The sequence below is a fragment of the Coregonus lavaretus genome, assembly GCF_964263955.1.
Source record: "Coregonus lavaretus genome assembly, chromosome: 10".
Taxonomy (NCBI): domain Eukaryota; kingdom Metazoa; phylum Chordata; class Actinopteri; order Salmoniformes; family Salmonidae; genus Coregonus; species Coregonus lavaretus.
In genome coordinates, this window is record NC_139997.1 from 897,534 (window position 1) to 914,063 (window position 16,530).

Sequence of the window (16,530 nt, forward strand, 5' to 3'; positions counted from 1 at the left end):
AGCACACCCTCTCCTCCTATCTTTCCTGTCAGCCTTTCACTGTCCTGTCTACAAAATAGGAAAGCAGTGAGACAACCCAACTCCTTTATAAATCTAAATTACAAATCACAGTTTAGTTTGAAGTTTCTATTATCACGTGCACTAGTACAGTGAAATGCCTTTCTTGCTCTTTCTTAACAATACAGTAATCAAAACAACAAAAAGGTCAGATAAAAAAACACGACTAATAGAAATAAGAACACCAGACAGCAAGCAAGCTTAGAATAGGTATGGGAGGTGAGAGAACTCCGTAAGAGTTCCATGAGGTGAGAGAACTCCGTAAGAGTTCCAGGAGGTGAGAGAACTCCGTAAGAGTTCCAGGAGGTGAGAGAACTCCGTAAGAGTTCCAGGAGGTGAGAGAACTCCGTAAGAGTTCCAGGAGGTGAGAGAACTCCGTAAGAGTTCCATGAGGTGAGAGAACTCCGTAAGAGTTCCAGGAGGTGAGAGAACTCCGTAAGAGTTCCAGGAGGTGAGAGAACTCCGTAAGAGTTCCAGGAGGTGAGAGAACTCCGTAAGAGTTCCAGGAGGTGAGAGAACTCCGTAAGAGTTCCAGGAGGTGAGAGAACTACGTAAGAGTTCCAGGAGGTGAGAGAACTACGTAAGAGTTCCAGGAGGTGAGAGAACTCCGTAAGAGTTCCAGGAGGTAAGAAACCACAGTAACAGTAACAGGAGGTGAGAGACCACAGTAACATTTCCATATTGTCTATTCTTCCAGCTTCATCACCCATCACAGGGGTTCCGCTTCGCGACGGTCCGGGAGAGCAGTGCAGAGGATTATCTGAAGAAAAGCTTTCCAGAGATGCACGAATACATGAGACGATACAACGTACCAGCAACCCCAGATGGAATAGAACATCTGAAGTGAGTCAAGATTATACAATACTGACTCATCACAGCTTTAACATTAGTACCATTATGCAGATTATACAGTACCAGCTTAATACAGGCAACGGGAGACTCAATAACTGTTCTGAATATGTCAGAAAGTCCTACATAAAATACTCTGACACAGAGAGACAGATTTACAAAGTCTGTGGCCAGCACTCTAGTTAAACAAAGCTACCCCATGTAAATGTTGTCTGAGACTGCAGATCCGTAGGTAACCGCCCACAAAGCTACCCCATGTAAATGTTGTCTGAGACTGCAGATCCGTAGGTAACCACCGCCCACAAAGCTACCCCATGTAAATGTTGTCTGAGACTGCAGATCCGTAGGTAACCACCCACAAAGCTACCCCATGTAAATGTTGTCTGAGACTGCAGATCCGTAGGTAACCACCCACAAAGCTACCCCATGTAAATGTTGTCTGAGACTGCAGATCCGTAGGTAACCACCCACAAAGCTACCCCATGTAAATGTTGTCTGAGACTGCAGATCCGTAGGTAACCACCCACAAAGCTACCCCATGTAAATGTTGTCTGAGACTGCAGATCCGTAGGTAACCACCCACAAAGCTACCCCATGTAAATGTTGTCTGAGACGCAGATCCGTAGGTAACCAATCACAAAGCTACCCCATGTAAATGTTGTCTGAGACTGCAGATCCGTAGGTAACCACCCACAAAGCTACCCCATGTAAATGTTGTCTGAGACTGCAGATCCGTAGGTAACCACCCTGCCCCTATGGATCTTTTTTCCCCAGATCTGAAGACCCGATTCACGTTCTGCACGTGTTATTTTACACAAACATTGTTTTACGTATCTCCCCCCCCCCCCCTTCCTGCGGCTATTTGAACAAACATTATTGTGTTTGATATGGTGCCTAGATAGCTGCATTGGGACAGAACACTCTGCTTAACATAGAACAATCTGTGTAACATAGAACAATCTGTGTAACATAGAACAATCATAGAACAATCTGCGTAACACAGGCTACAACTGTATTTCACTTCTCAATGATCATCATTTACCACGATTTCATAGACAGCACATTACTGAAATTTGCCAGCCTGTCTGCCTATTGCTTAGCCAATATTTGCAATGAAAATAGCCTTAAATCGCTATTAAGTCTGCCTTTGAGTGTTTGCTTGAGTCTGCCTGGAGTTTGCTTGAGTCTGCCTGGAGTTTGCTTGAGTCTGCCTGGAGTTTGCTTGAGTCTGCCTGGAGTTTGCTTGAGTCTGCCTGGAGTTTGCTTGAGTCTGCCTCGAGTTGACTTAAAACCCCCTCAGGTGACAGAGCTAGACCGGTGTTTGTCCAACCATGAGTCATCCCCCAAAAAAATCTGTATTCTCACAAAATCGTCTGTAGTGTCCAAACGGTTTGGCCTAGATATTATGCCCCCTCCATGGAAAGATGAGAACAAGGTCACGGTATCAGTTGAAAAAATTAATGGAAATACACTACCAGTCAAAAGTTTGGACACAACTACTCATTCAAGGGTTGTTCTTTATTTTTACTATTTTCTACATTGTAGAATAATAGTGAAGACATCAAAACTATGAAATAACACATATGGAATCATGTAGTAACCAAAAAAGTGTTAAACAAATTAAAATATATTTTATATTTGAGATTCTTCAAATAGCCACCCCTTGCCTTGATGACAGCTTTGCACACTTTTGGCATTCTCTCAACCAGCTTCATGAGGTAGTCACCTGGAATGCATTTCAATTAACAGGTGTGCCTTCTTAAAAGTTAATTTGTGGAATATCTTTCCTTCTTAATGCGTTTCAGCCATTCAGTTGTGTAGGGGGGGGGGGGTAACCAGAAGATAGCCCTATTTGGTAAAATACCAAGTCCATATTATGGCAATAACAGCTCAAATAAGCAAAGAGAAACGACAGTCCAACATTACTTTAAGACATGAAGGTCAGTCAATACAGAACATTTCAAGAACATTGAAAGTGCAGTCGCAAAAACCATCAAGCGCTATGATGAAACTGACTCTCATGAGGACCGCCACAGGAATGGAAGACCCAGAGTTACCTCTGCAGCAAGTAGCATTAGAGTTACCAGCCTCAGAAATTGCAGCCCAAATAAATGCTTCACAGAGTTCAAGTCACAGACACATCTCAAAATCAACTGTTCAGATGGGACTGTGTGAATCAGGCCTTCATGGTCGAATTGATGCAAAGAAACCACTACTAAAGGACACCAATAAGAAGAAGAGACCTGCTTGGGCCAGGAAACACGAGCAATGGACATTAGACTGGTGGAAATGTGTCCTTTGGTCTGGAGTCCAAATTTGAGATTTTTGGTTCCAACCGCCGTGTCTTTGTGAGATGCGGTGTGGGTGAACGGATGATCTCTGCATGTGTGGTTCCCATCGTAAAGCATGGAGGAGGAGGTGTTATGGTTGTAAAGCATGGAGGAGGAAGTGTTATGGTGTGACTGTTTCTCAAGTCATCTCACATCTTCTGTGGAGCAGAGCTGAGTTAATGGATCTGGGGGCTGAGATCGGGTTGATGAAATGTACAATATCTTTCTCCCATTGTGGGAGAGGAGAGGACTATTCTATGAGGGAAGACTGGCACTTGCTTCGCAATGATAAGATCCATTCATTTTGACAAAGAATTGCAAACTGTGTCTGCTTGACTGGGTTTCTTTCAAAAACAGTGCATATTATTTAGTGCTAATAGTTTGTATTTGTATTTATTATGGATCCCCATTAGTTCCTGCCAAGGCAGCAGCTACTCTTAATGGGGTTTATTATGGATCCCCATTAGTTCCTGCCAAGGCAGCAGCTACTCTTCCTGGGGTTTATTATGGATCCCCATTAGTTCCTGCCAAGGCAGCAGCTACTCTTCCTGGGGTTTATTATGGATCCCCATTAGTTCCTGCCAAGGCAGCAGCTACTCTTCCTGGGGTTTATTATGGATCCCCATTAGTTCCTGCCAAGGCAGCAGCTACTCTTCTTGGGGTTTATTATGGATCCCCATTAGTTCCTGCCAAGGCAGCAGCTACTCTTCCTGGGGTTTATTAAGGATCCCCATTAGTTCAGAAAATCACATTGTAGGATTTTTTATGAATTTAATTGCAAATTATGGTGGAAAATAAGTATTTGGTCACCTACAAACAAGCAAGATTTCTGGCTCTCACAGACCTGTAACTTCTTCTTTAAGAGGCTCCTCTGTCCTCCACTCGTTACCTGTATTAATGGCACCTGTTTGAACTTGTTATCAGTTTAAAAGACACCTGTTCACAACCTCAAACAGTCACACTCCAAACTCCACTATGGCCAAGACCAAAGAGCTGTCAAAGGACACCAGAAAGACCTAAGGCTGGGAAGACTGAATCTGCAATAGGTAAGCAGCTTGGTTTGAAGAAATTTACATTTTTACATTTTAGTCATTTAGCAGACGCTCTTATCCAGAGCGACTTACAGGAGCAATTAGGGTTAAGTGCCTTGCTCAAGGGCACATTTACGTCATTTAGCAGACGCTCTTATCCAGAGCGACTACAAATTGGTGCATTCACCCTATAGCCAGTGGGATAACCACTTTACAGTTATACTTTTTTTTTTTTTTTTTTTTTTTTTTTGGGGGGGGGGGGGGGGTAGAAGGATTACTTTATCCTATCCCAGGTGTTCCTTAAAGAGGTGGGGTTTCAAATGTCTCCGGAAGATGGTGAGTGACTCCGCTGTCCTGGCGTCGTGAGGGAGCTTGTTCCACCATTGGGGTGCCAGAGCAGCGAACAGCTTTGACTGGGCTGAGCGGGAACTATGCTTCCGCAGAGGAAGGGGAGCCAGCAGGCCAGAGGTGGATGAACGCAATGCCCTCGCCTGGGTGTAGGGACTGATCAGAGCCTGAAGGTACGGAGGTGCCGTTCCCCTCACTGCTCCATAGGCAAGCACCATGGTCTTGTAACGGATGCGAGCTTCAACTGGAAGCCAGTGGAGTGTGCGGAGGAGGGGGGTGACGTGAGAGAACTTGGGAAGGTTGAACACCAGACGGGCTGCGGCATTCTGGATGAGTTGTAGGGGTTTAATGGCACAAGCAGGGAGCCCAGCCAACAGCGAGTTGCAGTAATCCAGACGGGAGATGACAAGTGCCTGGATTAGGACCTGTGCCGCTTCCTGTGTAAGGCAGGGTCGTACTCTCCGAATGTTGTAGAGCATGAACCTGCAGGATCGGGTCACCGCCTTGATGTTAGCGGAGAACGACAGGGTGTTGTCCAGGGTCACGCCAAGGCTCTTCGCACTCTGGGAGGAGGACACAACGGAGTTGTCAACCGTGATGGCGAGATCATGGAACGGGCAGTCCTTCCCCGGGAGGAAGAGCAGCTCCGTCTTGCCAGGGTTCAGCTTGAGGTGGTGATCCGTCATCCATACTGATATGTCGGCCAGACATGCAGAGATGCGATTCGCCACCTGGTTATCAGAAGGGGGAAAGGAGAAGATTAGTTGTGTATCATCAGCGTAGCAATGATAGGAGAGGCCATGTGAGGATATGACAGAGCCAAGTGACTTGGTGTATAGGGAGAAAAGGAGAGGGCCTAGAACTGAGCCCTGGGGGACACCAGTGGTGAGAGCATGTGGTGCGGAGACAGCTTCTCTCCACGTCACTTGGTAGGAGCGACCGGTCAGGTAGGACGCAATCCAGGAGTGAGCCGCGCCGGAGATGCCCAGCTCGGAGAGGGTGGAGAGGAGGATCTGATGGTTCACTGTATCAAAGGCAGCAGACAGGTCTAGAAGGACAAGAGCAGAGGAGAGAGAGTTAGCTTTAGCAGTGCGGAGAGCCTCCGTGACACAGAGAAGAGCAGTCTCAGTTGAATGACCAGTCCTGAAACCTGACTGGTTTGGATCAAGAAGGTCATTCTGAGAGAGATAGCAAGAGAGTTGGCTAAAGACGGCACGCTCAATAGTTTTGGAAAGAAAAGAAAGAAGGGATACTGGTCTGTAGTTGTTGACATCAGTGGGATCGAGTGTTGGTTTTTTGAGAAGGGGTGCAACTCTCGCTCTCTTGAAGACGGAAGGGACATGGCCAGCGGTCAAGGATGAGTTGATCAGCGAGGTGAGGTAGGGGAGAAGGTCACCGGAGATGGTCTGGAGAAGAGAGGAGGGGATGGGGTCAAGCAGGCAGGTTGTTGGGCGGCCTGCAGTCGCATAGGGTAGGGCAGTGTGAGCAGGACCAGCAGTGTCATTAGACTTAACAAACGAGGATCGGATGTCGTCAACCTTCTTTTCAAAGTGGTTGACAAAGTCATCCACAGAGAGGGAGGGGGGGGGGGGATTCAGCAGTGAAGAGAATGTGGCAAAGAGCTTCCTAGGGTTAGAGGCAGATGCTTGGAATTTAGAGTGGTAGAAAGTGGCCTTAGCAGCAGAAACAGATGAAGAAAATGTAGAGAGGAGGGAGTGAAAAGATGCCAGGTCGGCAGGGAGTTTAGTTTTCTTCCATTTCCGCTCAGCTGCCCGGAGCTCTGTTCTGTGAGCTCGCAATGAGTCATCAAGCCACGGAGCTGGAGGGGAGGACTGAGCCGGCCGGGAGGATAGGGGACACAGGGAGTCAAAGGATGCAGAAAGGGAGGAGAGGAGGGTTGAGGAGGCAGAATCAGGAGATTGGAGGGAGAAGGATTGAGCAGAGGGAAGAGATGATAGGATGGAAGAGGAGAGAGTAGTGGGAGAGAGAGAGCGAAGGTTGCGGCGGCGCGTTACCATGTGTGTAGGGGCAGAGTGAGTAGTGTTGGAGGAGAGCGAGAGAGAAAAGGATACAAAGTAGTGGTCGGAGACATGGAGGGGAGTTGCAGTGAGATTAGTAGAAGAGCAACATCTAGTAAAGATGAAGTCAAGCGTATTGCCTGCCTTGTGAGTGGGGGGGGATGGTGAGAGGGTGAGGTCAAAAGAGGAGAGGAGTGGAAAGAAGGAGGCAGAGAGAAATGAGTCAAATGTAGACGTGGGGAGGTTGAAATCCCCCAAAACTGTGAAGGGTGAGCCATCCTCAGGAAAGGAACTTATCAAGGCGTCAAGCTCATTGATGAACTCTCCAAGGGAACCTGGAGGGCGATAGATGACAAGGATATTAAGCTTAAATGGGCTAGTGACTGTGACAGCGTGGAATTCAAATGAGGAGATAGACAGATGGGTTAGGGGAAAAATTGAGAATGACCACTTGGGAGAGATGAGGATTCCTGTGCCACCACCCCTCTGACCAGATGCTCTCGGGGTATGCGAGAACACATGGTCAGACGAGGAGAGAGCAGTAGGAGTAGCAGTGTTTTCAGTGGTAATCCATGTTTCCGTCAGCGCCAGGAAGTCGAGGGACTGGAGGGTAGCATAGGCTGGGATGAAGTCAGCCTTGTTGGCGGCAGAACGGCAGTTCCAGAGGCTGCCTGAGACCTGGAACTCCAGGTGTGTGGTGCGTGCAGGGACCACCAGGTTAGAGAGGCAGCAGCCACGCGGTGTGAGGCGTTTGTGTAGCCTGTGCGGAGAGGAGAGAACACGGATAGGCAGAGGCATAGTTGACAGGCTGCAGCAGATGGCTACAATAATGCAGAGGAGATCGGAATGAAATGAACTAAACATCAGGGAAAGGAGAGAGCAGGCCTCCCTCACCAAAAAAATAAATATCTATATATATATATATAACTCTCCCAACTTCCACCTCAGAAACTATAATTGTTTCACTGAACCACCCGAGTAAAACTCTCCCAACTTCCACTTTAGAAATTAGAATTGTTGTAAACTACAGCAGACTGTTATCAGTAGCTGTAATTAAGTACAGCAGCTACCAACCACCTAACGTTAATGCCTCGGATGAGGTTAGAAAAACAGCTGAATGGTAGCAGCTAGCTGGCTCAATCACAGGTACTCTTAAGCATGAAATAACATTGGAAACAATTAACCACAGTTGCAAAAAGTTACCAGTAGCTACCCGCTAGCTAGCTAGCTAGCTTTGTTGGTCCAAGTAGTGGGTAAGCTAGCCTCGTGCTTCGCCGGGGTCCGCCGAATACAGTCCTTACCTACAATAATTACCTACAATAACCTTCAATAACTACCTGAGTAAGCTACCTATAATACCAAACTACAATACCTACCTACAATCTAAATACATGGTTTAAGCTTAACTCAACACCATATAAGAAGCCAAGCTTACCTTTCATAACGCAGCAATGATTAAACGTTGGGTAGCTAGCACAAAGATATTGTATTTAGCTACCACAGTACAGCCAGCTGGTAGTGTTGGCTGGCTAGCAATGGCTACTGTGTTGACTTTGTTTGAAAAACGGCGTCGCTGCGAACGAATGTAGCTGGCTAAAAGGATATTGTTTTTAGTTGCAACCGTTGCTAATAGCAACTCGCCAGCTAATCCAGGAGGTGAGTTAGCTAGCTAGCTTCGTGCTACACCCGGCACCGCCGAATACAAAAGTAACCTACAATAACTACACAACAGCTACCCACAACAGCCCACGATGCCTACCTATACTACTTAATAATATACAGCCCATGATGCCTACCTATAGTACCTAACTACAATCTAAATACATAGTTTAAGCCTTACTCGACAAAGCCCAAGCTATGTATAAAGCCAAACTGGCAGACTGCAGTCAGTAGCCGAAATTAAGTACAGCAGCTACCAACCACCTAACGTTAATGATAATGAGGTTAGAAAAACAGCTGAAGGTGGCAGCTAGCTGGCTCAATTACAGGTACTCTTAAGCGTGAAATAACATTGGAAACAGCTAACCACAGTTGCTAAAAGTTACCGGTAGCTACCCGCTAGCTAGCTAGCTTTGTTGGTCCAAGTAGTGGGTAAGCTAGCCTCGTGCTTCGCCGGGGTCCGCCGAATACAGTCCTTACCTACAATAATTACCTACAATAACCTACAATAACTACCTGAGTAAACTACCTATAATACCTAACTACAATACCTACCTACAATCTAAATACATGGTTTAAGCTTTACTCAACACCATATAAGAAGCCAAGCTTACCTCCTGCTAGAGAAAACACAACCTCTCCCGTCAGCTCTCCCGTGTGCTAGCTACAACAACAGTCAACTGTGGGAGCAATTATTAGGAAATGGAAGACATACAAGACCACTGATAATCTCCCTCGATCTGGGGCTCCACGCAAGATCTCACCCCGTGGGGTCAAAATGATCACAAGAACGATGAGCAAAAATCCCAGAACCACACGGGGGGACCTAGTGAATGACCTGCAGAGAGCTGGGACCAAAGTAACAAAGCCTACCATCAGTAACACACTATGCCGCCAGGGACTCAAATCCTGCAGTGCCAGACGTGTCCCCCTGCTTAAGCCAGTACATGTCCAGGCCCGTCAGAAGTTTGCTAGAGTTCATTTGGATGATCCAGAAGAGGATTGGGAGAATGTCATATGGTCAGATGAAACCAAAATAGAACTTTTTGGTAAAAACTCAACTCGTCGTGTTTGGAGGACAAAGAATGCTGAGTTGCATCCAAAGAACACCATACCTACTGTGAAGCATGGGGGTGGAAACATCATGCTTTGGGGCTGTTTTTCTGCAAAGGGACCAGGACGACTGATCCGTGTAAAGGAAAGAATGAATGGGGCCATGTATCGTGAGATTTTGAGTGAAAACCTCCTTCCATCAGCAAGGGCATTGAAGATGAAACGTGGCTGGGTCTTTCAGCATGACAATGATCCCAAACACACTGCCCGGGCAACGAAGGAGTGGCTTCGTAAGAAGCATTTCAAGGTCCTGGAGTGGCCTAGCCAGTCTCCAGATCTCAACCCCATAGAAAATCTTTGGAGGGAGTGGAAAGTCTGTGTTGCCGAGCGACAGACCCAAAACATCACTTCTCTAGAGGAGATCTGCATGGAGGAATGGGCCAAAATACCAGCAACAGTGTGTGAAAACCTTGTGAAGACTTACAGAAAACGTTTGACCTGTGTCATTGCCAACAAAGGGTATATAACAAAGTATTGAGAAACTTTTGTTATTGACCAAATACTTATTTTCCACCATAATTTGCAAATAAATTCATAAAAAATCCTACAATGTTATTTTCTGGATTCTTTTTTTTGTCTGTCATAGTTGACGTGTACCTATGATGAAAATTACAGGCCTCTCTCATCTTTTTAAGTGGGAGAACTTGCACAATTGGTGGCTGACTAAATACTTTTTTTCCTCACTGTAAAACAGTCCATCATATTACATTATTACACCACTACATATCTACAATGCAAAATGTATGATACAACAATATTACAATGTCCTGTGTGTGTCTCTTCAGTCCCCGCTGTTCCATAAATTGTATCTGTTTTTTAAATCTGATTTTACTGCTTGCATCAGTTACTTGATGTGGAATTGAGTTCCATGTAATCATGGCTCTATGTAGTACTGTGCGACTCCCATAGTCTGTTCTGGACTTGGGGACTGTGAAGAGACCTTTTACATTTTAGTCATTTAGCAGACGCTCTTATCCAGAGTGACTTACAGTTAGTGAGTGCATACATGTTTTTTTGTTTGTTTTATTTTTATTTGTATTTTATTTTATTTATTTATTTCCCCCGTGGGAAATGAACCCACATCCCTGCCGGCCAAACCCTCCCCTACCTTGGACGACGCTGGACCAATTGTGCGCCGCCCATGGGTCTCCCGGTCACGGCCGGCTGCGACAGAGCCTGGACTCGAACCAGGACCGAACCGAACCATGTTTTGCAGGGTATGCATGGGTGTCCGAGCTGTGTGCTAGTAGTTTAAACAGACAGCTCGGTGCATTCAGCATGTCAATACCTCTCACAAATACAAGTAGTGATGAAGTCAATATCTCCTCCACTTTGAGCCAGGAGAGATTGACATGCATATTATTAATGTTAGCTCTCTGTGTACATCCAAGACCAGCCGTGCTACCCTGTTCTGAGCCAATTGCAATTTTCCTAAGTCCCTCTTTGTGGCACCTGACCACACGACTGAACAGTAGTGGTCTAAGGCACTGCATCGCAGTGCTAGCTGTGCCACTAGAGATCCTGGTTCAGGCTCTGTCATAGCCGGCCGCGACCGGGAGACCCATGGGGCGGCGCACAATTGGCCCAGTGTCGTCCAGGGTAGGGGAGGGGATGGCCGGCAGGGTTGGAAGCTCAGTTGGTAGAGCATGGCGTTTGCAACGCCATGTTTGTGGGTTCGATTCCCACGGGGGGCCAGTATGAAAAATAAGAAAATAACGTATGCACTCACTAACTGTAAGTTGCTCTGGATAAGAGCGTCTGCTAAATGACTAAAATGTAATGTACCGGTACCGAGTCAATGTGCAGGGGCACCGGTTAGTCGAGGTAATTGAGGTAATAAGTACATGTACAGTTGAAGTCGGAAGTTTACATACACTTAGGTTGGAGTCATTAAAACTTGTTTTTCAAACACTCCACAAATGTATTGTTAACAAACTATAGTTTTGGCAAGTCGGTTAGGACATCTACTTTGTGCATGACACAAGTCATTTTTCCAACAATTGTTTACAGACAGATTATTTCGCTTATAATTCACTGTATCACAATTCCAGTGGGTCAGAAGTTTACATACACTAAGTTGACTGTGCCTTTAAACAGCTTGGAAAATTCCTTAAAATGATGTCATGGCTTTAGAAGCTTCTGATAGGCTAATTGACATCATTTGAGTCAATTGGAGGTGTACCTGTGGATTTTATTTCAAGGCCTACCTTCAAACTCAGTGCCTCTTTGCTTGACATCATGGGAAAATCAAAAAAATCAGCCAAGACCTCAGAAATATATATTTTTGACCTCCACAAGTCTGGTTCATCCTTGGGAGCAATTTCCAAACACCTGAAGGTACCACGTTCATCTGTACAAACAATAGTACGCAAGTATAAACACCATGGGACAACACAGCCGTCATACCGCTCAGGAAGGAGACACGTTCTGTCTCCTAGAGATGAATGTACTTTGGTGCCGAAAGTGCAAATCAATCCCAGAACAACAGCAAAGGACCTTGTGAAGATGCTGGAGGAAACAGGTACAAAAGTATCTATATCCACAGTAAAACGAGTCCTACATAACCTGAAAGGCCGCTCAGCAAGGAAGAAGCCACCGACATAGAAAAGCCAGACTGCAACTGCACATTGGGACAAAGATCTTACTATTTGGATAAATGTCCTCTGGTCTGATGAAAAATATAACTGTTTAGCCATAATGACCATCGTTATGTTTGGAGGAAAAAGGGGCAGGCTTGCTAGCCGAAGAACACCATCCCAACCGTGAAGCACGGGGGTGGCAGCATCATGCTGTGGGGGTGCTTTGCTGCAGGTGGGACTGGTGCACTTCACAAAATAGATGGCATCATGAGGAAGGAAAATGATGTGGATATATTGAAGCAACATCTCAAGACATCAGTCAGGAAGTTAAAGCTTGGTCGCAAATGGGTCTTCCAAATGGACAATGACCCCAAGCATACTTCCAAAGTTGTGGCAAAATGGCTTAAGGACAACAAAGTCAAGGTATTGGAGTGGCCATCACAAAGCCCTGACCTCAATCCTATAGAACATTTGTGGGCAGAACTGAAAAAGCATGTGCGAGCAAGGAGGCCTACAAACCTGACTCAGTTACACCAGCTCTGTCAGGAGGAATGGGCCTAAATTCACCCAACTTATTGTGGGAAGCTTGTGGAATGCTACCCAAAACGTTTGACCCAAGTTAAACAATTTAAAGGCAATGCTACCAAATACTAATTGAGTGTATGTAAACTTCTGACGCACTGGGAATTTGATGAAATAAATAAAAGCTGAAATAAATCATTCTCTCTACTATTATTATGACATTTCACATTCTTAAAATAAAGTGGTGATCCTAACTGACCTAAGACAGGGAATTTTTACTAGGATTAAATGTCAGGAATTGTGAAAAACTGAGTTTAAATGTATTTGGCTAAGGTGTATGTAAACTTCCGACTTCAACTGTAGGTGTTCCTGTTGTCCAGGTGGGAAAGGGCAGTGTGGAGTGCAATTGAGATTGCATCATCTGTGGATCTGTTGGGGCGATATGCAAATTGGAGTGGGTCTAGGGTTTCTGGGATGATGGTGTTGATGTGAGCCATGACCAGCCTTTCAAAGCACTTCATGGCTACAGACGTGAGTGCTACGGGGCGGTAGTCATTTAGGCAGGTTATCTTAGTGTTCTTGGGCACAGGGACTATGGTGGTCTGCTTGAAACATGTTGGTATTACAGACTGAGGCAGTTAATAGCTATTTCCAACTAAATATATTAGTAAGCACTGGATTTTTACAGGGTAAAGCATTTGGCCAACTGGAACTTTTTTTTCTTGAAAAATATGATCTTCAGTATTTTGATACATGAGTTAACACCAGGGCTTGTAACATGAAGCAGCCAATGATGTCTTTTTTGAACGTCTACATTTAAAGGTTGAATTGACTTGCATTGAAAAATAATAATTCCTTCCTGATGTTGTTCATTTTAGTCAAATGTTAGACAGATGTGCAATTCAGTAGTAAATCTTCTTCCGTCGTTTCAGGCATGATCCACAGCAACTGGATGCTTTCATCATGGACAAGGCCTTACTAGACTACGAGGTGTCTATAGATGCAGAATGCAAGACACTCACCGTGGGGAAACCATTTGCAATTGAAGGCAAGTATATTGACATGAAATAACGTGCTAATGCTATATCCATACTAAAGGGCAACCAGACAGGAATGCCCCCTTTCCTTTTCACACTAGCTATAGAACCACTGGTAGTAATAATACCCACCATGGTTGTGGTCAATTCAGAGCTGAATGCATCAAATTCCAATTCAATTCTTGATTTTGAATTGAATTTGAATTGAAGCAGTAGACAGGATATAGAAGTGCGATTCTAATTTGAATGAAAGGAAATAGAATTGAAATCACATAAAACATCAAACGTGTCATTATATACATGCATTTAAAATATCGATGAAACAACTCAGGACAAAGTCTTAAAATGTATGATCAAGGAAAACAAGACCTATATGAGAATATTCAAATGTATTATATTTAATTAATTACGTACATTTTGATCAATATGTGCCACGCAAACAAACAAAAAACTACATTTCCCAGAATGCATTAGTTTAACCCTCAAGTTGACCCTAAAGCCTTAAAAAAGAAGCCAAAGAAATGAAATGGGAGTCAATTCAATTGAGCACAAACCTGATACCCACACATTATAACGTATTGGGCTACTGCAAATATTGCCAATATAGCAAGATAAAGCTATGGTCAACCTGTACATGTACTGCATGTTCAACACTACCAGTAACCGAAAGGTCGCTGGTTCTAATCCCCGAGCCGACTAGGTGAAAAATCTGTCGATGTGCCCTTGAGCAAGGCACTTAACCCTAATTGCTCCTGTAAGTCGCTCTGGATAAGAGCGTCTGCTAAATGACTAAAATGTGAATGTAAATGGTATATGTTGTACAACTTTAAGATTACATCAATTCATTTGAACAAATGTGTTTTCTGAGTCAGTCTACGTGTCTGTATCTATTTAGTATATACAGTGGGGAGAACAAGCATTTGACACACTGCCGATTTTGCAGGTTTTCCTACTTTCAAAGCATGTAGAGGTCTGTAATATTTATCATAGGTACACTTCAACTGTGAGAGACGGAATCTAAAACAAAAATTCAGAAAATCACATTGTATGATTTTTAAGTAATTAATTTGCATTTTATTGCATGACATAAGTATTTGATCACCTACCAACCAGTAAGAATTCCGGCTCTCACAGACCTGTTAGTTTTTCTTTAAGAAGCCCTCCTGTTCTCCACTCATTACCTGTATTAACTGCACCTGTTTGAACTCGTTACCTGTGTAAAAGACACCTGTCCACACACTCAATCAAACAGACTCCAACCTCTCCACAATGGCCAAGACCAGAGAGCTGTGTAAGGACATCAGGGATAACATTGTAGACCTGCACAAGATTGGGATGGGCTACAGGACAATAGGCAAGCAGCTTGGTGAGAAGGCAACAACTGTTGGCGCAATTATTAGAAAATGGAAGAAGTTCAAGATGACGGTCAATCACCCTCGGTCTGGGGCTCCATGTAAGATCTCACCTCGTGGGGCATCAATGATCATGAGGAAGGTGAGGGATCAGCCCAGAACTACACGGCAGGACCTGGTCAATGACCTGAAGAGAGCTGGGACCACAGTCTCAAAGAAAACCATTAGTAACACACTATGCCGTCATGGATTAAAATCCTGCAGCGCACGCAAGGTCCCCCTGCTCAAGCCAGCGCATGTCCAGGCCCGTCTGAAGTTTGCCAATGACCATCTGGATGATCCAGAGGAGGAATGGGAGAAGGTCATGTGGTCTGATGAGACAAAAATAGAGCTTTTTGGTCTAAACTCTATTCGCCGTGTTTGGAGGAAGAAGAAGGATGAGTACAACCCCAAGAACACCATCCCAACCGTGAAGCATGGAGGTGGAAACATCATTCTTTGGGGATGCTTTTCTGCAAAGGGGACAGGACGACTGCACCGTATTGAGGGGAGGATGGATGGGGCCATGTATCGCGAGATCTTGTCCAACAACCTCCTTCCCTCAGTAAGAGCATTGAAGATGGGTCGTGGCTGGGTCTTCCAGCATGACAACGACCCGAAACACACAGCCAGGGCAACTAAGGAGTGGCTCCGTAAGAAGCATCTCAAGGTCCTGGAGTGGCCTAGCCAGTCTCCAGACCTGAACCCAATAGAAAATCTTTGGAGGGAGCTGAAAGTCCGTATTGCCCAGCGACAGCCCCGAAACCTGAAGGATCTGGAGAAGGTCTGTATGGAGGAGTGGGCCAAAATCCCTGCTGCAGTGTGTGCAAACCTGGTCAAGACCTACAGGAAACGTATGATCTCTGTAATTGCAAACAAAGGTTTCTGTACCAAATATTAAGTTCTGCTTTTCTGATGTATCAAATACTTGTTCTCCCCACTGTATGTCTTCATCACCCATAGTACAGAAGAAGAAGACCGGGACGTTCTACGTCATTCTATGTGTATATCTGTTCCCAGGTTATGGCATCGGCCTGCGCCAGAACTCCCCCCTGACCTCTATGTGTATATCTGTTCCCAGGTTATGGCATCGGCCTGCGCCAGAACTCCCCCCTGACCTCTATGTGTATATCTGTTCCCAGGTTATGGCATCGGCCTGCGCCAGAACTCCCCCCTGACCTCTATGTGTATATCTGTTCCCAGGTTATGGCATCGGCCTGCGCCAGAACTCCCCCCTGACCTCTATGTGTATATCTGTTCCCAGGTTATGGCATCGGCCTGCGCCAGAACTCCCCCCTGACCTCTATGTGTATATCTGTTCCCAGGTTATGGCATCGGCCTGCGCCAGAACTCCCCCCTGACCTCTATGTGTATATCTGTTCCCTGGTTATGGCATCGGCCTGCGCCAGAACTCCCCCCTGACCTCTATGTGTATATCTGTTCCCAGGTTATGGCATCGGCCTGCGCCAGAACTCCCCCCTGACCTCTATGTGTATATCTGTTCCCAGGTTATGGCATCGGCCTGCGCCAGAACTCCCCCCTGACCTCTATGTGTATATCTGTTCCCAGGTTATGGCATCGGCCTGCGCCAGAACT

General features: G+C 45.4%; 1 protein-coding gene across 1 annotated transcript in view; it reads left to right on the forward strand.

Annotated features, from left to right (window-relative positions):
• The window catches only part of LOC311135783 (glutamate receptor ionotropic, NMDA 3A-like), a gene marked incomplete at both ends in the record, with an annotated part of 198,902 nt that overhangs the window by 166,178 nt on the left and 16,194 nt on the right, over window positions 1-16,530 (forward strand). The window contains 2 exons of the mRNA XM_084169825.1: window positions 755-900; window positions 13,439-13,554. Of these exons, the coding sequence (XP_084025951.1) occupies window positions 755-900; window positions 13,439-13,554 (262 nt within the window). The remainder of the gene's footprint in view (window positions 1-754; window positions 901-13,438; window positions 13,555-16,530) is intronic.